A 24,635-nucleotide genomic window follows, 5' to 3' on the forward strand; every position below is an offset into this window, starting at 1 on the left:
TTTCAACTACATGTCAACTAACTCTCATTAGATTATTAGTAGGCTGTAGTAGACTCTTAGGTTATGGTTAGGTGTTAGGGTTCGGTGTTAGGAGAATAAGTTGACTTGTAGTTGCCAAGTTACTTATAGACGGTAGAATATTTGTTGGGGGAGCATCAAAATAAAATGTTAACAGATATTAAGCATAGTCTACTAATACTCTAATGAGAGTTAGTTGACATGTAATTGCAAAGTTACAATTGCATATTAGAATGTCTAAAGTGGACTATCGAAATAAAGTGTTACCCTGATTTTCCCTATGATGCTTGTATGTCCATAGCTCGACATCGTTTGTCGACAAATAAACAAGTGAAGGTGAAAAGTGTGTTCAGAGAAAGTTTATTTTCTAAAAGGCTAAAAGTGTCCTATAGTTATATAAACACCCTTAAACATTCAATCAAATCATGCACAAAAACTTGACTTCTGGAAATGAGCCATAAGAATCTTTTTTTTAGTTCTAAATGCTGACGGCGCATTTAGGAGTGTTTACTGTTGTACTGGCTCTCGCTGTGAGCAATGAATACCACTTCCCTAAAGCAAATTCTGCCAGGATCCATCAAGAGCAAAGGTTACACTGTTAATTTTATTTCTGCATTGAGAAAGCTTGTCTCCGGCACAAACGGAACGATATTGCCTTCTAGAATAATTTCCGTTTTCGAGTTCAATATCTTGATGTGTCACTCACTCTCCGACAGTTAAGATTACGATGGGAGGTGAATCTGTGCTACTAAACAAATGAATCTATATGCACATATTTCCTGGAGAAGCTGTAACTGTATTTTTAATGTTTTCTGATGGCGTGCGTTGACATCTGACTTTCATACTACCTACAGAAATGAAAAAAATAACAACAATGAAAACAATAAAAAAGAAGCCACAGCTTTTCTGTTCACAATGACGTTTCAATAAAGGAGTCATAGATATGGATATAAGTAACCATTGGCAGAATGAGGAAGAAAATGGTACAATGATGAAAATGTGGGGAATAATTTGGTTTCTTTGTGCTGGAGAGCTATTGCCTCTGTGAAATTTACTGGCATGTGAACTTTAAAACATGCATTTTCCTCTTAAAGAGCTCAAATGGCTGAGGAGCATTTGCTGGAGGGAGGATGTGATTAGGTTAAAGAGTGGCGCCAGCTTCAATGGCATCGCTCGCTTCTTTGAAATGCACAACCATGCATTGTGGTCTGACAAACTGCACTCGGACTCTGCCTTAATCTAGCGTGAGGAGTTTCAGGAGTGGTCCGTGCTGAGCAATGTCAGCAGAGATTCAGTTGATGGGAATGTACAAAGATTTCAATTCTGTTCCAGTCTGCATGAACATCATAAGTCATCTTCATTTGTCCTTACAAAATAAATTAACTCCAACCATATATATGCAAGAATAATAATGATCCTATATTATTGTTATACTGTAATACTACACGTCAACGCCACAAAGCATAACAAAAAATCCCAGATTGGATGCATACAGTACATTTTTGACAGAACATTGATACTTGCAATCGTAATGCAACAAGGAATGTATTTGTAATACGCTATTTCAAAAAAGGGCTATTGAGATATTTTGCTGGCAGTAATTGAGCCTGCATGGCGACAGGAAATCAACAATAATGACTGAATGAATAAACACTTGTGCCAACCAGACTTGCACTCTATGGTGAATGATTCATTCAAATAATTTCGTTCAGAAATGTTGATTCTTTCAAGAACAACACATTTTGCTCAAACACACGCAAACATCAAGATCCGAGAGGAATGAAATAATAGTAATAATAATAATAATCCCGTTTTGAGAAAGTAAACTATGTAAGAATAAAATGGGTTTGCAGCCCACTTTACAGTTAAATTCCCTACTGAATATTTACCGATTAAAACATTCCTTTAGAGCTGGTGGGTGAAAACTTTTTGAATTTGAAGATCAAGGTAAATTGTACCGTACTTAATTAGTCTTCCGGGAAACATGTTCTGTTGCTTCCGAAGGGCAGTACTAAATTAAACAAACAAAAAAGATATTTAAACAAAATAAGAAAAATGTGGACATCTTCCTCCTGTTCAAAGGTTTTCACCCCCCAGCTCTTAATGCATCGTGTTTCCTTCTGGAGCACCAGTGAATGTTTGAACCTTTTTTAATAGCTGTGTTTGAGTCGCTCAATTGTCCTCAGTGTGATCTCAAAATCATACAGTCCCTGCTGGAAAAGAGTTCAAATATGCTGGAAAACTGAAGAATTTTCGGGATCTGGAGGATTTTTCTGAAGAACATTGGGCAGTTTAACTGCTCAGGACAAACAAGGGACTCAAGAACAACCATAACAAAACAAAAAAACAGTCGTGGATCATCCAGGTAATGACACCGTATTAAGAATCAAGGGTACATAAACTTTGTCATTTTTTTTAAATTCAGCTATTTTTTTTTTTATCTTGTGGACTATATGTAAACATATTTTATGTCAAATATCTTAATCATGACAGTACTAAATAAAAAATGTGAATGCTTTCTGAAGGATAATGTGGCACTGGCTGCTGACAATTCAGCTTTGCCATCACAAGAATAAATTACATTTAAAAATATATTAAGAATTGTGATCATATTTCACAATATTACTTTTTTTTACATCATTTGATCAAATACAGGATAAACAAATAAAGCACTTATTTCAAAAACATAAAAAAAATCAAATCTAACAGACCCCAAACTTTTGAACAGTGGTATATCTTTTAAATGTATGTTTTTGTGAGAAGTGTGCTTGTGCTCTCTTTCTTTAAAATAATTGTCACCTAGTTTGAAATAATGCAATGATATTTAACTGTGCTGTAATTGTCCAAAAATTCTTTGGGCCACTATAAGAACAATTTTTCTGGATGACTTCCACAATATAGCACAATTGTAAGCAAAGCTAGGCCAGATCTCATCCACACCTACTGCCACGAAAGAGCATAAAGAGCCTGAATCAAATAGTGCTAGTGCAACGTATCAACTTCATATAAATGCAATTTTGCAATGTTCCCACAAAACATCTCTTCCCCCACTGGGACAGTTGCACTAAATTTGTAGGCAGGGTGGCGGAGTTGATCTATTTCTGCTTGCAGAAACTCAAATGCGAGAGGGGGTGGAAAGCAAGAACAAGTGAGAGAGAAAGAGACCAAAGTACCCGTTTCTTGCTCTGATCCATTTCAACTTGGTTAATGTGGCTTGATAATGATCAAACAGAATATGACTTCCTCACAAATAAATGGCCCCCACAGCCACCAGTTGGCCATGGCATTTGGTGCAACCGACGCTTCTAAACGATTTATTCCTCTGCCGTCCAACAACTAATGGTAGCTGTCATCTGTAAAAGACCAATGATGGGAACATGGGCATTTGGTAACCATATCATTAAAACACATATGGGACATCAGTGCGTGGAGGCTACAGGGGCATATGTCAGTCAGCAGTGGCGGGAGTGGATGTAATCATAGCTCTAATTGTCTTCTTCCACACGCACCCCATTGAACCTCTAGTATTTATGTATCGCTCAGAACATATTTTTCCAGCACAGGCCGACAGAACAGAGGGAGATTTAATGAACCACTGGGCAGACATGTTTGCGGGGTTTGTCTAAATGACTGGGAGCTTTTCTCCTACTGAATCTGTCTTCATTTTGAGGAAAGAAACCTTTCTGAGCCCTCCATTAATGCCAATTTTACCTTGCTGCCTCACAGGGGTTTCCCAGCAGTCGATACACCATAGCCTGTCGAAGGTGGTTCTGAAAACGAATGGGGTTTAGCTGGATACTCCTGCAAGTCAGATGGGAAAGAGATGGGAAAAATGTGAAATCATGTTTCCAGGAACAACTTGGAACCAAACTACATAAAACGGATCAATCATAACCCATAATGTGATTTATTAATAAACAAATTAAAAATGTAAGACACTGATGTCCATTAGTATATATACAGTATATATATATATAAACTCAGTTGCACAAAATGTTGTTCCTATTTTAAGTCATTTAAAATGCATGAGATGGATGGCATATTCTGAATGATGATAAAGCAGAATTAAAAAATAAAGGAATACACTTCAACAGCAAATGAATGAGTCATCATTCAAATAGTAACATTGGGAAAATATACAGAAATAACACATATTCACAATAATAATAATAACAGTAATACAAATAACACAAAATGTCAGGCAGGAATAATTATACACACTAAAAAAACTAAATAATGTATTCCCGATAGTATTCCAGGAAAGGGCGCCAAACTTTCAAAAAGAGATTATGCTTCTGTCTCATTGCGAATCTTTTCCATTTTAAGAAAATGCTGAAAGTAAAAGACCCATTAGCTTCCAATTCACGAGAATGATCATCTAGCCAATCATCAAGCCAATAAAGTTGCCAAGGTTACACTATCAGCCAGTTTGACAGATTCTGTTCAAACACCAAATATTGCCGTTACATGGTCACGGTCCATTGGTAAAGAGAAGATAACTGAGAAACATCTGAACACTCCCCCAGAAGTCACACAACTTGGGACACGGCCAAAAAGAGTGCAGTAAAGTTGCTGGTTCAGTTACGCAACGAAGGCAGGTTGGGTCAAAATCAGGACATTTTTTGTTAAGATTAGTTCTGGACCAGTGATTTCTGTGCACTTCCTTGAATTGAATGAGAGTCTGCCTAGCATTTATTTAATGATGAATGTATTCAGCCAAGGATTGAGTCCCAAACATTTTCCTCAAGTACCAGGTTTAGCTCCTCCTCCTATATCATCCTCAATGGAGCCATTGAGGGGAATTGTTTTGTATTAATCATAGTATAGATCTTAGAGATCGCCCCTTTCATGGATTTGTGGTGTTGTATATCCTCAATAATTTGCTCTGATTAAGTTTTAAAAAAGTAATTGGCTTCACCTGAAATGGGTCATATACAGTATACCTAAGAAGTTAGGTTTCCTAAACGCTTCTTGGCCTGATCAGCTGTTGACCGTTAAGGAACAAACAAATGGTATTTCCTCATTTCCTATTCATTAAATTCAGAGTCATCTCTGACAGGTGCTCCAGCGAGAAACAGACAGACAGGAAGACAGGCGTAGAGACCTCAGTGAAGCAGCGACACATCCTTAAAAAATAAAAAAACAGCCGCCTGCCAGCGATCATAGCCAACTTTGGAGCTACATTAATTACAGTTCCGTCATCACTTGTCGCAACATGTGGGGTGTTACTTCACACACACACGCTCTCTTTCACTCAGCCTTTTAATGCTTGGTGAAATTAACTGCATGTTCCTTGTGGTTTACATGTGCTGGTTACAGCCGAGGTCGCTGGTAATTGAAGAGCCGGTGCCGTATGTTTGACGAGGCAGATGAATCGCCACGGCGCTTCCTCCAGACAGAGACAGAGTGTGAAAAAAGCCAGGCCTAACTCATTTTCTGACCAGCACTTTCTCTCTGTTATCCAATTCCTTAATAATTTACAGAGCTGACATCACAGTTATTAAACTAAAGCCCCATTAACCTGTACAAACTGGATTTTCTTTTTCTTTGTGCTCCATAACTGTCCGAATGTCAGAATATGATACTTTAAAACCACAGCCAACCCAGTTAATGACTTGTGGTCCTTATTGCAACATATTCTGGCCAAGAAACTCAATTTAGACAGGAAGGGTCCATCCTAAAATATATATATATATATTTTTTACCATTTTAACAGATTAAGAACACACACACACACACACACACACACACACACACACACACACACACACACACACACACACACACACACAACGGGCATTCTATAGCCAGGTAATCGGATTAGAGTTGGCAATTTAAGGTTACGTCTACATTAATCCGGATATATTTGAAAACGGAGTTCCCTGAAAAAGCTACTCTCAATGCTGCGCTCATAGCGCAATGGGAAAACGTCTTTGTTTGACCGGTTGTGAAGTAGGCTATGTGTGGCAAACTCACCAAGGAACTTGGCTTTAAATACCTCTGACAATGACGCCATTAAAATGTGCGCTCGTGAGAGGCTATAAATAGACGTGAAACAGGTGCGCCTTGAGGTTTCCTTGTCTTCAGAGACCGCATTGTGTGTGTGTGCTACACTCTCCATCTGTCCACTTTTTCAGTTAGATTTCCAGTTGTCAGTGTGCAGAAATTTCTCAGTGTGAAAATAAAAAGAGAAAGAGAGAAAAAGAGAACATCATGCCGCAAACAATCAGGTGAGGCGTGCCTCCGTGTTTACGGCCCATCCCAGATTATGATACACTTGAGTTCTGCTTTTAGAGTTTTTAGAGGAAGAGCATGCTGCCCTTGCGTTCGAGCATGGCGAGTGTGGCACTGTGAGTTTCTCTCCATTAAAGAGCTTCGTGCTCATCTCGCATATTTTCATGTAAGGGCAAGCTGCCACATTAAGATTATGGGGTTTGCGAGTCGATCTGGCTGAGGAGCGAGAGATGGGTCCGTCCCTTTCACTCTCTCTCCAGATCGGGATGTCCTCATGTCCGATTCTAGGCTTTCAGCTGATGTTGTACATACTATTCTGAGTGATAGGGTTCCCTCCGCAAGAAGAATCTATGCCATTAAATGGGGTGTCTTTGAAAGATGGTGTACTGCATGCCATGCAGACCCAGTTCACTGCCAGATTGTTTCAGTGCTGGAACTTTCAAAAAGAGTTCCAGCACTGGAAAGCTATCAGCAGGCACATGCCCTGCTACTCTGAGGGTTTTCCGGCCGCCAAATCGGCTTGCCACACCCTGACTGACGGTGGCACCAGTTAGTAATAATACTTATAATAATACATTTTATTTGTAATGCGCCTTTCTCAGACTCAAAGTGCTACAGCATGTACAGAACAAAATAATCAAACATGGAAGTAAAAAATATAGAAGTATAAAAAAAAAAAAAAAAAAAAAAATACAATTATACATTAAAAGCTTGACTAAAAAGATGTGTCTGAAGAAGTTTCTTAAAACAATCCACTGAAGCAGTGCGGGTAGATAGATGCGGGTAGTGTGTTCCATAACTTAGGTGCGTTATAGGAAAAGGCTCTTCCCCCCATGGTTTTCAATTTACAACGAGGCTGATACAGAGAGAGAGAGAGAGAGAGAGAGAGCCAGCAGAACGGAGAGAGCAAGCAGGAGTGGATGGAGTCACCAAATCACAGATGTAATCTGGAGCCAACCCATGTACTGCTTTATAGGTTAAAATCAGAATTTTAAAATCAATACGTGGCTGAACTGGAAGCCAATGCAGTTGCTGGAGCACGGGTGTAATGTGATGGCATGAGGATGTATGAGTTAAAACACGTGTGGCAGAGTTCTGTATATATTGCAACCTCTTAATAGAATTTGCTGGTAAACCAGCAAAGACAGAATTACAATAATCAAGCCTTGACGTGATGAAGGCATGGATAAGCCTCTCTGCATCAGGCCTAGAGAGAAATGGTCTAATACGCGCAATGTTCCTCAGATGGATAAAAGCAACCTTCGTTATGTTTTTAAAATGTGAATTAAAAGTTAGCTGGGCATCAAAAATCACACCCAAGTTACGCACCTGGCCAGAAGGGGACAATTTGGTATTGTCTACTGAAATTTTAAAATCCTTACATTTACTGACATTAAATGGAGTGCCAATTAATAAGATTTCAGTTTTGGAGCAGTTCAGTTGTAGAAAGTTGAGTTTCATCCACGCTTTAATTTCCAACAAACAGTCAGAAAGTTTTGAAGAGGAAGAATTGAGATCAGGCTGAGAACTGATATAAATCTGGGTGTTGTCTGCATAACAGTGAAAGCTCAGGCCATACTTCTGAATGATCTGCCCAAGAGGCAGCATATAAACACTAAATAAAACAGGACCCAAAACTTACCCCTGAGGGACACCCTGACACAGAGGCACAGTCTGAGATCTGTTAGTACTAGAGATGTTCCGATACCCTTTTTCCCTTCCCGATACCGATTCCGATACCTGGACTCAGGGTATCGGCCGATACCGAGTACTGATCCGATACCTGGGTGTGTACAGTATCTATACAGCTGCAATTCATACTAGCACTGTATGAATTGATAGAATTATTTTATGGCGTGTTTCAGACTTATCCCTTAACTAAACATGAACAAATACATACAGTGAACTAGAGTATTTTTATTATCTGACATACATTTCACAGCAATATATTATTTATCTTTCTTAAGTGAAAAAGAACTTAAAATGCAACCACACATCTAATAGTGTAAACTGAAAAAGGTATTTTAGTTTTACAATATAACTGCATAAAAAAGTGCAACAAATAAATCTAGGAATCTAAAAAATGATGTATGAATAATATAAGAAAATAATCTCTTTTTAATTTAAAGTCCATAAACAATATTGTTAAATAAACCGCATTTCAGTTTTGACCGCGGCTGGTCATCCAGAACAATAAACTCAATACATGTTGTCGGTTATATTTATCGCTCGCTGGCTGTCTTTTAAAAACTTTTCTATTTGTTTGAATGAAGCTTTTAGAGATTGTTGATTCTGGCGCGGCTCATTCTTCTCTGCCCTTGCCTTTGTGTAATCGTGTTCTGTGGGGTGACGCGTCTTCAAATGCTTTAAGTTACTCGTGTTGAAGTTGCTAATACTTGTTCCACCCCTCGAAATTGCAGTATAGCATATAAAACATGTCTCCGTTTTCCTGGCTGGTTGGTCCAGTCTGAAATACTGCTAAACAGCTGCGGACATACTGCTATCGCGGGCGCGCGTTTTCTTCTTCGCTGCTCTAAACAGTGGTTGCTTGTGGCAACAGCACAACTTCCTGTGTCGCCACAAGCAACCACTGTTTAGAGCACCGAAGAAGAAATGATCTCCGATTTGCTGCGTTATGCAAAGCAAGCGTGCATAACTAGATATTGTTTAAGAAAATGGTATCGGATCGGTACATGGGTAGAAGTACTCGCCGATACCGATGCCAGCATTTTTATTGGTATCGGCGGCATTTCCGATACTAGTATCGGAATCGGAACAACTCTAGTTAGTACCCAGGTAGACAAATTGGGAATGATCTGAGAGGTAAGATTTAAACCAGTCTAACACAGTTCCAGACAGACCAGTCCACATATGCAATCTGTCAAATAATATGCTGTGACATATGGTATTGAATGCAGCACTAAGGTCTAACTAAACCAAAATGGCACAAGACCCAGAGTCGGCTATAACGAGGAGGTCATTCAGGACCCTGACTAGAGCAGTCTCTGTACTGTGTCCAGATCTAAAACCAGATTGAAAAGTCTCTAATAGGCTATTCGTACAGAGATGAGTATGGATTTGGCCAACAACCTCACGCTCAAGAACTTTTGCCAGGAAAGGTAAATTGGAGATGGGTCGATAATTTGACATATCGGTGATATCACTCCCAGGCTTTTTAAGAACTGGCGTAACGGCAGCCATTTTTAGAGCAGAAGAGACATTAAATGCATTGAGTGAAGCATTTACAATAGCAGTGATATGGGGTACAATAACAGGCAGACAGTTTTTCAAAACAGTCGTAGGGAGTGGATCAAGTATGCAAGTAGTTTTTGTTCCTTGAACAAATGTTAATTGTTCATTGACAAAACAAGTTTAGAAATAAAATCAAAATCAACAGCACTGAAACTTGAAACATGGCGTTATAAATATTCTCAATTTTAGTTGTAAAATAGTTGAGAAATGCGTTACAACGCTCAATGGTAAGACAGTTAAAGTTACTTAGAGGTTTAATTAGATTATTGACTGTTCTAAACAGAACTCTGGGATTTGAGATGTTACTACTAATAATAGTAGAATAATATGGCACTTTTGCAGCTTTGAGAGCATAATGATACTCAATCTGGTGCTGGTCAAACATTGATCTATGAACTGTTAGGCCAGATTTTTTATATTTCCGCTCCAACTGCCTGCCTATCGCCTTCAATTTTTGCGTAACTCAGATGTATACCAAGGAGATGATCTCTTAAAAGAAACAACACATTTTTTCAGAGGGGCAAACACATCCAGAATAGATGTAAAAGCAGCATTATACTGGTCGATAGAGGCCGCAACTGGTAAGTCACCCATAGTATGACTAAGAAGATCAAGATCAATATCACTGATTTTCCTAAAACAGACTGCAAAGTTCTTTTCTCAGACTGCAAAGAAGGAGGAGTCAGATTGAATGTGAGGAGCTTGTGATCACTTATACATACAACAGTGCACTCAAGTTGTTCAATAAGTACTCCTGAAGTGCAAACCAGATCTAATATATGTCCATGTTTGTGTGTTGGAAAGTTAACATGCTGAATGAAGTTAAAACATTCCAGTGTATCCATGAAGCACACAGCATTATTGCAAGCCATATTGTCAACATGAATATTTAAATCACCAGTTAAAAGAGTAACTGGACAGAGTACACTGGCAAGTGTCAAACACTCATCAGATCTATAAATGACAGCAAAAGCGCCACCTCTACCGGTGGAGAGCGGCCGGTCAAGATAAGTGTAGCCAGGCAGAGCACACATATTAGACACCAGTTAGGAAGCACCCTCTGGTCACCCGCTTCATCCATGGAGCCAGACGGCTGAGGCCTCACGTTAGAGCGAAGATCCCTTTGTGGGACTTAGCTATAGTCAATGAGGGACTTTTTGAGACCCCCCTTTGAACCACTAGAGTCAGCACCTGACAGGCTTCTGACTCTAAAGATGTTTTTTTCTCATGACTATTACTTCTTTAAGGAGAATTGAGGATTTGCAGGCTCTGTCGATTTCACCATCCTGCTTAGACTTTGCCGCTGGACTGTTCAAAGATATTTTGCACCCTTGCCCAGACTATCTACCTAAAGTTCCATTCTCGACTTTGCATCCGGACATTCTTGAAGTCTTCTTTCCTCCGCCTTTCACTATGCTGGAGCAGGAGAAACTTCACCGACTGTGTCCAGTCCGTGCTCTTCAGACTGATGTCCACCGCATTAGCCAGTGGCGTAAGTCAGAGAAACTCTTAATTTGCTACAGGGGCCGCTACCGGGGGGTGGCCGCTACCAGGGGCTGGCCGCCACCAAGCAAACAATGTTACAATGGGTGACGCTATAGCTCTAGCTTACGAGGCGCGCGGTCAAGCTTTGCCTCTAGGTGTTAGGGCTCATTCTACCAGGGGGGTTGCTTCCTCCAAGGCTTTGGCAAGGGGAGCCACCTTGCAACAAGTATGTGATACGGCAGGCTGGTCCTTTCAGCACACATTCATCAGATGTTATAGTTTGGATGTTCATGCTTCTCCGGGCTCACATGTCCTCAAGTCGATATCCCAAGCACATATTTGAGACCTTTTCTAGTGTTTGTGAGCACACACCACACAACCTTAATGCTGCGTTCACACGGGACGCGAATAGCGCGTCAGGCGCGAGTGATTTCAATGTTAAGTCAATGCAAAGACGCGTTACGCGCGTAAAAAAATCCTGCGGCGCGAATGAGGCGTAGAGAGATACAGCATTAAAGAGAGATTCGCATCCAGATACAGCATTAAAGTATCTGGATGCGAATGGTGCATTTTGTGCATTCACGCGTTTGACGCGAATTCGCGTCTGCGGTGAAGTATCTGGATGCTTCAATAAATTATTTTGTAATATGACGGTGGTTCTAATGTAGTTCTAATGCACAACAAAGCAAATATTTTATCTCATAAAACCTGATTTCAATATATGAGACATATTTATTTTGTATTGAATGCTATTTATTCCATACCTAGATTATATGAAATATTATTATAATGTAAAGACAACCAACATATAAGTTCATTTATCATCAAAAAATAAATAAATGACAGATTAGGTGGATGAGGGCGAGGGTGATCCTCGCTCCGATACGGGACAACAGGTCATCAAGCTGGGCGCGAGACAGGCGGAAGTACCACTGACTGCGGCCGTCATCCAGGCGCAGCTCCTGGAGCGAGCAAATGGTGAAACTCGCCACACTGGGTTCGCCTTCGAAGGGTCTGGTGGACACAAATACGGCGACGATTACCCCTACGCCGCCGTTCTGCTCTCGTATTCAGAATATATGCTATTCAGAGCAAATACAGAGCTGTGACTCTCTCGATGAATGCTCGATCAACATAAAAAAGATGGCCGCCAACGGGTTTCGATTCTGACGCGTGTGACGCGCGTAAATTGAAACTTTTGTTTTTTACGCGGGTCAATTTCGCTCTTGACGCGCGAATGGATTCAAAGTGGTCAAGCGTATAACTAGACACGGTAGGCGCGAATTTGACGCGCTATTCGCGCCGGTGTGAACGCAGCATAAGGGGTCCAGACACTTTTCAGTGCGTCGGGGTGCACACCTGTTTTACGTCTATTTATAGCTTCTCACGAGTGTGAATTCCAATGACGTCATCATCAGAGGTTATTTAAAGCCAAGTTCCTTGGTGTGTTTGACACACATACTTAACAACCGGTCAAACAAAGATGTTTTCCCATAGCGCTTTGAGTGCAGCATCTTGTTACAGGGTTACAGTCAAGTAACCCGTTTTTTCTAAACACTCATCACTAACTTTATCAACATTTTCCAAAGGTTGCTCGTCCACACTGAAATGTTGGAAAATGATCAAATCAGCTTACTGCGATTTTACTACTATTACTACAGCTTACTAGCCTGGGAAAACCCAGACAACTTCCGGCAAATTTAGATTTGCTCTGCAAGTTAGTCTGGCAAAGAGCTCATTCAAGCCCATTTCTAATCCGTTGAAATCGCGGCACCAATCAGAAATGTTGGGGCGGGCTTTACACGAAGACGACAGGAACACAGCGACGGAACTAGGGGTGTGACGGTTATGGATGAACACCGTCATTAGAACTCTATAACCGGCAAAACCATGTTATTAAAATATTTTTTTCACAAACATTTTTTATTATAGAGAATGTTTAAATACTAATATCAGCTTACGAGGGAAACGGAGGTGGAGTTAGTGGTGCTTCGGAGGCTGCTACTGCTGGAGATGATTTGGGAGAGGTCTGTGCACCCCCTCACAAGAAGAGAAATCTTGGAGATCACGGAGGTCTGAAATCTCTGCCGCATCAGAGCGCGCGCTGACACGGAGTAAAGTCTTATTTATACTCGACGCGTCCGCACGAGCGCGAAGGTGCGCACGGCAAAAACTACGCGTTCGGTGCGCAAGACCGGCAAGCTCCATTTTGCTTGGCTGTGTGAACAGCTTTTTTGTAACAGCGCGAGCGGCACCGTGTCCGAGGATGAACGACTTCAAGCTGAATCTACCCGAGCATGTAGGCTACTACGTCTCACTGTACCGGCACCCAGTTTGCGGCACCCAGACAGGAAGACAGGCGTAGAGACCTCAGTGAGGCAGCGACACATCCTTAAAGAGGTCATATTTTAAATCTCCTTATATTTTTTTCCCTGTCTCAAATCGAGCCGTTCAACCGTGTGACGTGTGACCGTGTTTCATGTTTGCGCGATTCGCGAATCATTTCTCAGCAGACTGCTTTATAAACGAGGATCAGCATAAAGCTGGTTTTGCTAAGAAGCTGCTCCTGAAAAAAAAGAATCGGTACCAACTATTCGTGTCCTTGCTGCACCTCCAGAATAAGTGAGTGTAAAGTTTTATTAACCTTTATATTAATCTTTGCAAATCGCTTGCACGCTTCACGATGAATGTGGCTAAGGTTTACACTCAGGGTACATTAGGGCATGTTTTCTATGTACGATGTTCTCAATATAATTCATAATCCCACGTTTATAATGAACAACGCGTTATGGTTATTGTGTTATTACAAACTGAGTACGTATACATCAGTAAACACATAGCGTTCATACATCTCACTAAGTTATTCTAACGTTACCCTGCCAGTACATACAAAGATAAGTTAGATCAAAGTGACATTACGTTAACCAACCATTCAGAAACGTCCTGTTCGAGCCTTAATTGTCAAACTTCTTTGCGGCCATCATCTCAAACTGATTTGCACAGATGTGTCCCATAGACTGTAAAAGATGTGTCCTCAGAGACTCCCGCAGCCATTCTTTCTCCAAAATATACCCTCAACTGTTGTCAAGGCAACACTCCACTGTTATGATGGTGAAAGGTGAACCCAGGCGCAGACAGGATGCAGTGACACGAAGTTTATTATTAACAGAAAACAACCCACGAGGGGGCAAAACACTGGTAGGGAAAATAAAGACTAACAACACTAGACTAAGACTGAACAGTAAACTAGACAATAAACTCACAGCAGATACAAGACTAAACAGCTCTTTGACAAAACTCTTACAGGATACTCACAAGGGTGATTGCAAGGTATGAAACAACATCAAACAATGAACCGGCACAAGAGAGCAAACACAAGGGGATTAAATAGGGAACACTAATGACGAGGACAGGTGAAACTGACTAGACAATAATGACAAGACGAGGGTAACAAGGGGGCGGAGTTACATAACTAGACAACACAAGCACATGGCCTAAACAACAGACCATGCGCTTGTACACAAAACATGGGTCTGTCATGATCCTGCCACAAGACTAGGAAAACATCAAGGACATGATGGCAGAATCATGACAGAACCCCCACCTTAAGGAGCGGCTTTCAGACGCTCAAGGAGACATCAAACACGGGACATAGACATGAACCAACAAAACATGACAAATAACAACAAGGGCATACAAGAATACACAATGACAGGGTTAGGGTGAAAAATCAGAAATAATAAACAGGGAAGGGGAGGCGGAGGAACAACAAAGTCTTTGAGCGACTGTCCAGGGTGGGTGGACGGGAAGGCAGTCCTGGGACTATGGGGTGTGGGCTTAGGACGAGGGATCCGAGCGGGTCTGGGTGGTGTGGAGTGGGATGAGGGAAAAACAGTCCAGGGTTGAGCCATGACAGGGGAGACAGGAAACAAACAGAAATCCGGGGACAGTGGGGACTGCAGCAGCAGGCAACGGAACGGAGACAAGGGGACTGACAGGCGGAAAGGAAGCGGGAACGGGAACAGAGTTCTTAGAGGCTGTATCGGAGTCAAAGCTTCCCCAAGAAGAAGCGACACTCATCACCTCAGACTCTGGAGAGGCGTTGAATGTTGCAGACTCGGGAACAGCACCAACTGCGGCTGGCGTGGGTGCTGCGCTCTCAGCGGCAGCCTTGGGAACTGGGGATGAGACAGGACAGACAGGGGCTTCAAGGATCACGACAAGACAAGTAATCAGAAAGAGTCTTGGCAGCAATGAGGACGGGCATCTCCTGATGAACAGAAACAGACTGTAAGACAGCCTTAGCACCAGAATCGGCCGTGGCTCTCTCCTCAGCCCTCACGACTCCAGACTCAGACACAGCTCTCCTTGTTACAGGTTCAGCAACGGCCCTCTCTGCAGCAGCCACTGGAACAAAACTCTCCAACGCTGATTGGGGACCTGCGCTTACAGCAGGTACAGGAACAGCGTCGTCTGTAACAGCGGCGGTTTGGAGAGGCTTAGCAAACAGGGGGGGAGAAACTGACAGAGGACAAGAGGTTCCTTTCTTCCTCTTCTTCTTTCTGGGTCGTGGAGCAGAGTCCGTAGCCAGGCTTGAGACCGGTAAGGGGAGCGAAGAGGGAGACGAAGCAGGTACTGGGGAGACCACCGCAGGCAAAGGGAATTCGGTGGAGGACGACTCCGGCGCTGACTCCCACGACAAACGTCTTCCACGCTTTCCACGGGGGCTGATGGACACGGGTGGTGGATCGGGAGTCAGGGTGGAAGAAGCTTGGTCCTCATGCGTCATGACGGCTAAAATGCGACCCTCAGGGATGACTGAAAGTGTGGCAGGAGGTGAAGACACAGGGGGACCCGGCTGCTCCTTCCGAGACAAGCAGTCCACCATGTTGCGAAACGGACGGCAGACCAAACTCTCTCGTTCTGCAAGGGGAGGGAAGACTTTGAGACCCGCGACGAGGTAGCGGTTGACCAGGGTCTCCGGCAGGAAGAACCTCCTCTCCTCAACAACCTGGGCGTACCTCTTCAGGGTCAACTTACCCTGGGGAGGGAAAGGAAGCTTGCCTTTGGAACTGTCAGCGATAGTCGAGCGCCACCACAGTTCCGGGTCGGAAGGCTGAAGACAAGCGGACAAGGACTGAACGTTCTGTTATGACGGTGGAAGGTGAACCCAGGCGCAGACAGCATGCAGTGACACGAAGTTTATTAGTAACAGAAAACAGAGAAAACAAAACCCACGAGGGGGCAAACGAGGGGGCAAAACAACACTGGTAGGGAAAATAAAGACTAACAACACTAGACTAAGACTGAACAGTAAACTAGACAATAAACTCACAGCAGATACAAGACTATACAGCTCTTTGACAAAACACTTACAGGATACTCACAAGGGTGATTGCAAGGTATGAAACAACATCAAACAATGAACCAGCACAAGACAGCAAACACAAGGGGATTAAATAGGGAACACTAATGACGAGGACAGGTGAAACTGACTAGACAATAATGACAAGACGAGGGTAACGGGGGCGGAGTTACATAACGAGACAACACAAGACTAGGAAAAAATCAAGGACATGATGGCAGAATCATGACATCCACGTGCATTGTGTCAAAACGCCAGCAGAACAGAGGGGCGGAGTGAGCAAAGCTCATTATCATTTAAAGGCATATGCACTGAAACGGCGTGCTGAAAACAGAGCTGTTTTTGACCAAGTAAAATGAGTGTTTTCTTACAATACTAATGAGAATTTTTAATTAAAGTATATTACAAACTTTTCATTTAGACCCTAAAGAATCAAATTAACTTGTATGAAAATGGCATTATATGACCCCTTTAAAAAAAAAACACCGCCGCCTGCCAGCGATCATAGCCAACTTTGGAGCTACATTAATAGCAGTTCCGTCATAAATTGTCGCAACATGTGGGGTGTTACTTCACACACACGCTCTCTTTTACTCAACCTTTTAATGCTTGGTAAAATGAACTGCATGCTCCTTGTGCTTTACATGTGCTGGTTACAGCCGAGGTCGCTGGTAATTGAAGAGCCGGTGCCGTATGTTTGACGAGGCAGATGAATCGCCATGGCGCTTCCTCCAGACAGAGACAGAGTGTGGAAAAAGCCAGGCCTAACTCATTCTCTGACCAGCACTTTCTCTCTGTTATCTACTTCCTTAATAATTTACAGAGCTGAAACATCACAGTTATTAAACTAGAGCCCCATTAACCTGTAAAAACTGGATTTTCTTCTTCTTTGTGCTCCATAACCATCCGGATGTCAGAATATGACACTTATGTCAAACCAGTTAATGACTTGTGGTCCTTATTGCAACATATTCTGGCCAAGAAAGTACATTTAGACAAGAAGGGTCCATCTAAAAAACACTTTTTTAACCATTTTACCAGATCAAACTACAAAAAAAGAGCATTCTATAGCCAGGTAATCCGGATATATTCGAAAGCGGCGTTTTCTTTCTCCAAACACTAACTTCATCGAGCATTTTCCAAAGGTTGCTCGTCCACACTGAAATGTTGGAAAGCATTCAAATCAGCTTACTGCGCATGCGTAAACTGCAAAAGCTCCTTGAAGTAATACCGAAAGACCATACATAATATTTTTTTTACACTATTCTTCTGCCACAATAATTTTATTAGTAAAAGATCCTGCAACTTACTGGTGCACCCAGGTCACACTCAATCATCATTCCATGTATGGTCTAAAACGGGTTTTCATCTTTGGCCCTCGAGTTCTATTTTCCTGCAGAGTTTTGCTCCAACCTTTTAAACACATTTGGACGAGCTAATCAAGGTATTCAGGATTAGAAAGTTACAGGCAGGTGAGTTTAAACAAGATTGTAGCTAAACTATGCAGATTGTACAAAGTAACATTTATATTTTACACGGGACCATTTACACGACACCATTTTCAATAAAAACGGAAAACAAATATTATGCAAACTTCTGAAAACAGGTTCAAAGTGCAAGTTTTTGGAAACAATACAGTTGTACAATTGTCAATACAATTGTCTCAGTGTAAACTACAAAAACGTGAATTGTTTAAAACACTGACATCATGTGTTCAGTCTACATAGGATCATAGTATTTAAGTAACAAAGTGGCATCGCCAACTACTGGCCTGGCATGCATAATACGTTTTATTATGCATAATAATTATTATTATTTATTTTTTTACTCTGTACAGCACATTGGTCAACGGAAGTCGGGTTTAATTGTGCTTTATAAATAAAGTGATTGATTGATTGATTGAATACAACGTTTTTAGACGTACGCGAAAAACACAAAGGGAAAACTTTTCAGTTTTTAGTACATCGTTGTCGTGTAAACATACCCTTTAGCAACAATGGTCAGTGAACATATTGAGGACTGTGGTTGAGATAGTTCATAATGGGTATAAAAGGTTCATAATAATACAATTAAACTTCTAAATGAAGTTTTATGAAACAAAGTTCGGGACGAGCACATTCAGGTAATCAGCCAATCAGCACAAGAGGAAGCCAGTATAAATATAGCCTTCCCTCACCTCTGTCCCATGACAGTTTCACAGCATCCCTCCACCACCCCATCACCTCACTCTCGGCTGGTTTCTATCCCAGTAAAGGGGGGAGTACTCTGGGTTCGGGCCAAATTTCGAGGGCCAAACCTCTCCTGGACAGCTCGCCAAATACGCATAAATTACTGCATCTGATTTCATGTACGTGTGAACTCATGAAATAATAAAAGACATTGAGCAGAATCATATCAGGAATGTTCAGCTGTTGTCAGTAATGCAGTGCATTGTTTGTTTTTGAGACCTCCTCACTGGCCGCACTTCTGACCTCAACCTGTGAGACAAGGCAGGGAGACGATGACAGAAAGTTATTTTAATAATTAATAGAAATGTCCATTATACATTTTTTATACTGTGGTCCATCTGTGAATTTTAAGAGTGAAAACATAACTGAGTCACAGAGGGCAGAGAAGTCAGACTATATAAAATGTGCTTCTGATGCACTGAAATTTGGACTGTGTTCTGGAGTTGTTGTTGTTTCATTGCCTGTTGAAAGAGTCTGGGGATCTTTTTCCAATGTCTCATTTTGTCTTCTATTTTGAAGTCACAGGTCATGGCTTTTATTTTGAAGTCTCATTTTTTCTAGATGATTGTTTCTCTGCACCTCTTGATTATATTCACCAGTGGCTTGTTACCTAACAGCGGATACACATCATTGTGTTTGTCTACAGCTGGTGAGTTTTTGGTTAAATCTTTGTTTGTTCTGGGTACTAGAGTGTTTTGACCTTGAGAATAATTTCTCAAATTTAAAACCCCAAATCAAATTCAAATTATAAAAACCCAAACCCAAATTGTTCTCTTATAATATTTATTGCACAATAATAATATATATATATATTGCATCAAGATATTATTATATTCAAATTAAATAAGCATAATGTATTAGATTAACCTGATAACCAGATTGGCCACTGGCCACAGCAAGATTAAGTAGAGAATGATGCACAATATATTGGTACAATATTTGTTATTTTACAGGTAGATTTTTTTTTAATCATATCAACTGATATTGTATATTTAATTGTACGTGCATATGTCCTTTGAATTTAAAGTTAATCTTTAAAAACACTAATGATTTCACACTATTAAATGTGTAATCTTTGGCATATCTAAAATTTTTAAGCTTAAATTCACTTGTAGCATTTAAAATGAATGATTTTAGTTTATATTATTTTATTTTTAATGTATTAAGACAAATGGTATAACATTTTAATGTTGGCCATGACATGTAAATAATATTTAATATTACTGCAACCACTCGAAACTAAATCTAGCCTTTTATCTTTCACAATCAATGTGCAATTTGACTTTGCTCTTCACAGTAGCTTCTCCTCCATTTTTTGTTAACATTTGATAGGCATGTTCAGGCATTTGAACAAATATTAAGTTCAGTCATGAAACTTTAGATGGCACAGTCTGATAGGTTCTTTGCATGTAATCTGCAAGCGATCACACCATTACCAAATGGCACAAGCTGATTGGTCTCTGCTGATTCTGCAACCAATTGAGATTGCGTGCTCAACATTTATTTATTCTGGTTCATTGTTCATTGTAGGCTAGTCTTATCAGATTTCCTCTGAAATCCTCCACCTTCCCCAACTCCACCTGCCTAGATCTGCTACAGGATTTATGTATGTCTATTTATGCAGCATCAGTGCATCTTCCATCAGAGGTTCTCAATGTGGCCCTCGAGGTCCACTTTTCCACGAGGCAGAATTTAGCTCTAACCTGCCTGTCACTTTCTAGGAATCCTGAAGACCTTGATTTACTTGTTATGGTGTGTTTGATTAGATGTGATTATAGACGGTGTGAAGATCTAGACCAAATACATTAACATTTCATTAACATGCCAAAACTACTCAGAAACTTGTCATATTGAATTACATTTGTGCATAACATTGACCTTTATTAACCTTCTTTATTAACCTTCTGCTCCTGGCCAAAGCATCACAAGTGTGACATTAAAAAAGTTAAAAGGTAAGAGTGAATGCTTTACTGGTATATGGAATATGGTCTAACCAAAAAATAAATAAATAAATAAAGAAAGAAATGTGACATCTCTTCGGTATGATGAGGAAAATGTATATAATATAGTTTTGCTTCATTAATAATCAATAATTAACATTGCAGTATTGACAGTTAAAAAGAACTGAATTTGAAATGTGTAATCTGTCATGAGAGGAAGCCGTTTTGATGTCGCTCTGTCTGCCTTTAGATAAGTCTCCTTTAGATAAGTCTCCTTTTAGAGGTTGCTCAAGAAGCCTGACAATAATTATTTGTAGATCACAACTTAGTTTTGCATGGTGACAGACTGAAAAAGAACATTGTTCGAAAATTGCACCTCCAACCTGAGAACATGACAGGAAGAGACATGTAGCCCTACGACTTTAAACGCTTTAGAAGCATTGTCATCACACGGAACACAAAAGCCGCTACCTTTGTATTTTTATCTGAATGGTGTTGTTGCGTTCCTGCCTGTTGTGCACGGAGCTAATATATACAAAATCTGTTCGACAGGAATCAACAAAGCTGTCTTTGATGTGATTCCACCCACATCCTCATGGCAACTCAAAGCGAGTTCCTTCGCAGAGAATGGAGAGATAACAATTGACATCCAAGGTATTCTCTCCATATTTCCTTCCCTGAAACAAGCAGATAAATGTACAAGCCAAGGAGTAATCCATAAAGGGGTTTAAAGTATTCAGAACATCAGCTAGACTACTTTTTCACTGGATTAATTTCTGAGAGACCATAGACTAAGGCTCTTGATCAGATTGTACTTTCATTGTCAATCATATAAAAAAACCCACAAAAACTAATCTAATACCGTGCACTTGTACTGTATAAATCAGGGGTATTTAATTAACATTTGCCAACACTTAGGTCCGTCTGGAAAACAAACATGTTTTTAAATCTTCATACACACACACACACACGCACACACACACACACACACACACACACACATACATATATATATATATATATATATATATTAGTGCTGTCAAACGATTAAAATATTTAATCGCGATTACTCATAGTTAACTCGCGATAATCGCACATTTTTATCTATTCTAAATGTCTCTTGATTTCTTTTTGTCCCATTAATTTTTTTCACATTTTAATGCTCGCGGCGCAACATGGAAAAGTGGATCGGCTTGCTTTGTGCAAATGTTTTTTTATTGAAAACAACATTGGCATATACTGTGTTCAATTTCACACTAACATTCTCACTTGGAGCAAATAATCTCTCACACAATGTAACACTGTCCATCAATAAAAGGGTGAAAGAAATACTGACGAGGTCCTGATATTGACGAGGGGGCGGAGAATTAGCATCAGCAGTGTGTGTGTGTGTGTGTGTGTGTGTGTGCTTGGCCATTATCAAGCGGTATTTCAGACGGGACGTGCTGCGACGAGCTCAGTTCACAACGACAAAACACACAGATCACGTTGGTCTTGTCAATGGAACCATTTGGCAACTTTTTAAAAGTAAACTTTCAATTCAGAATCTTATTGGCATCCATTTCGGCGTCTCGCGCTCGTCATCCACTCAAAACGTAACGTTAACCAGCTATTTGGCCGGCTCGCAAGCCCAAACAAGTGTGTGCGGCGTGCCTGTTGTTTTGTTTCCGGTCTAGCTAGATCCGCTTGCGCTTTGGTCGACGAAGCAACAAAGCGTCCTCGCGCGGTGCAAGCCATTGAAATGAATGCAGTGTTTCCCCTAGGATTTTTTTTCAGGGGGGGGGGGTCTGCTAGTGTTGCGGAGTGGGCGTGTTACGGATACGTTGTGTAAATTTTTTTTGCAATCAAAAAGCATGTCTAATTATTTGAAATCATGTATTATGAATCATTAAACTTATACAACTTTTTTTTTTTTTATATATATATATGCAAAAAAATGTCACTCTAATTCTGTGTTGTGTTTTTTCTGGTAATAAAATGAAGACATAAAACACAAATTTTATCATTTACCATCAATTTTAATCATATGAAATTAAATAAACTTTTTGTCAAATAACTTGCTGCACAATGAGCTTTACTGTTAAAATTAAAACATGGATTATGCCATAAATTTCAAAATTTATTTGGATTAGTGTTAGTGTATTATTACATTGGGACATATCTAAATTCTAATGTACAACAGTAATATATTTCTGTCAAGTTAAACCGAACTTTTATTTTGACGGGTTGCCGTGAAGAAGACCTTATGAGTTTCTGTGTGTTTATGTCACGATGATAGTTTTTCTCAAATAAAACGGTGAAATGATCATGAAGTGACTTTCAGAGTGGATCTAGAGCCTGGATAGGAAGTTCATGCATTTGTGTCTTCATATAGGCCAAAAAACAGCGCAAGCGTCACACGTGCTTCAGTCTGTGTGTGTGTGTGTGTGTGTGTGTGCGTGTGGTAAATGAAACTGCGCGTCGGCGGCACCATTCATTCACACAGAACAAGCAGGATTCGTATTTAAATAGTCTTTGTGTTTTAATATTCACACACACTAGTCTACATCGCGATTGGATTTCAAGTGTACTGAACTGCTTTCTATTTTTTCCTCAAATTAACAAATTCCGTGAAATTCCGCGTTATACACTAAATTCCTTTTTTATGACTGGATTTCGTCAGCATTTTAGGGGGGGCGGGGGGTCGTTTTGGGGGGGCGGGCCGCCCCCCCAAAACAATGGTAGGGGAAACACTGGAATGGGTTTCATAGCGCAGCGCCGCGCATGCAGCGTCCTGTTGCAGAAGCATGTGAAAAAAAACTACAAAGTTTGCTTGGCCAAAAAGACTGTTAATCGCGCGATAAAAAAATTAACGCCGTTAAAATGGGTTTGCGTTAATAACGCGTTTAACTGACAGCCCTAATATATATATATATATATATATGTGTGTGTCTGTGTGTGTGTGTGTATATGAAGATCATAAAAGGTTATGGGGGGGTGTCAGTATCGGGTGTGACCACCATTTGCCTCATGCAGTGCAACACATCTCTTTCGCATAGAGTTGATCAGGTTGTTGATTGTGGCCTGTAGAATGTTGGTCCACTCCTCTTCAATGGCCGTGCGAAGTTGCTGGATATTGGCAGGACCTGGAACACGCTGTCATATACGCCGATCCAGAGCATCCCAAACATGCACAAGGGATGACATGTCCGGTGAGTATGCTGGCCATGCAAGAACTGGGATGTTTTCAGCTTCCAGGAATTTTATACAGATCCTTGCAACATGGGGCCGTGCATTATCATGCTGCAACATGAGGTGATGGCCGTGGATGAATGGCACAACAATGGGCCTCAGGATCTCGTCACGGTATCTCTGTGCATTCAAAATGCCATCAATAAAATGCACCTATGTTCGTTGTCCATAACATACGCCTGCCCATACCATAACCCCACCGCCACCATGGGCCACTTGATTCACAACGTTGACATCAGCAAACCGCTCACCCACACGCCGCCATACACACTGTCTGCCATCTGCCCTGTACAGTGAAAACCGGGATTCATCCGTGAAGAGAACACTTCTCCAAAGTGCAAGACACCATCGAATGTGAGCATTTGCCCACTCGAGTTGGTTACGACGACGAACTGAGTCAGATCGAGACCCCGATGAGGACGACTAGCATGCAGATGAGTTTCCCTGAGATGGTTTCTGACAGTTTGTGCAGAAATTGTTTGGTTATGCAAACTGATTGCTGCAGCAGCTGTCCGGGTGGCTGGTCTCAGACGATCTTGGAGGTGAAGATGCTGGATGTGGAGGTCCTGGCCTGGTGTGGTTACACGTGGTCTGCGGTTGTGAGGCCGGTTGGATGTACTGCCAAATTCTCTGAAACGCCTTTGGAGACGGCTTATGGTAGAGAAATGAACATTCAATTTCAGGGCAGCAGCTGGTAGGCATTCCTGCAGTCAGCACTCCAATTGCACGCTCCCTCAAAACTTGCGACATCTGTGGCATTGTGCTGTGTGATAAAAATGCACATTTAAGAGTGGCCTCTTATTGTGGCCAGCCTAAGGCACACCTGTGCAATAATCATACTGTCTAATCAGCATCTTGATATGCCACACCTGTGAGGTGGAT

General features: G+C 41.0%; 1 protein-coding gene across 1 annotated transcript in view; it reads right to left on the bottom strand.

The window, feature by feature from the left end:
- Nucleotides 1-24,635, bottom strand: part of LOC130086563 (spermatogenesis-associated protein 16-like) — an 81,886-nt gene that overhangs the window by 48,425 nt on the left and 8,826 nt on the right. The window contains exon 3 of the mRNA XM_056252625.1: nucleotides 3,730-3,819. Coding sequence (XP_056108600.1) covers nucleotides 3,730-3,819 — 90 coding nt within the window. The remainder of the gene's footprint in view (nucleotides 1-3,729; nucleotides 3,820-24,635) is intronic.

This window comes from Rhinichthys klamathensis, unplaced genomic scaffold, assembly GCF_029890125.1.
Source record: "Rhinichthys klamathensis goyatoka isolate OS25496 unplaced genomic scaffold, OSU_Roscu_1.1 h1tg000098l_1, whole genome shotgun sequence".
Taxonomy (NCBI): Eukaryota; Metazoa; Chordata; class Actinopteri; order Cypriniformes; family Leuciscidae; genus Rhinichthys; species Rhinichthys klamathensis.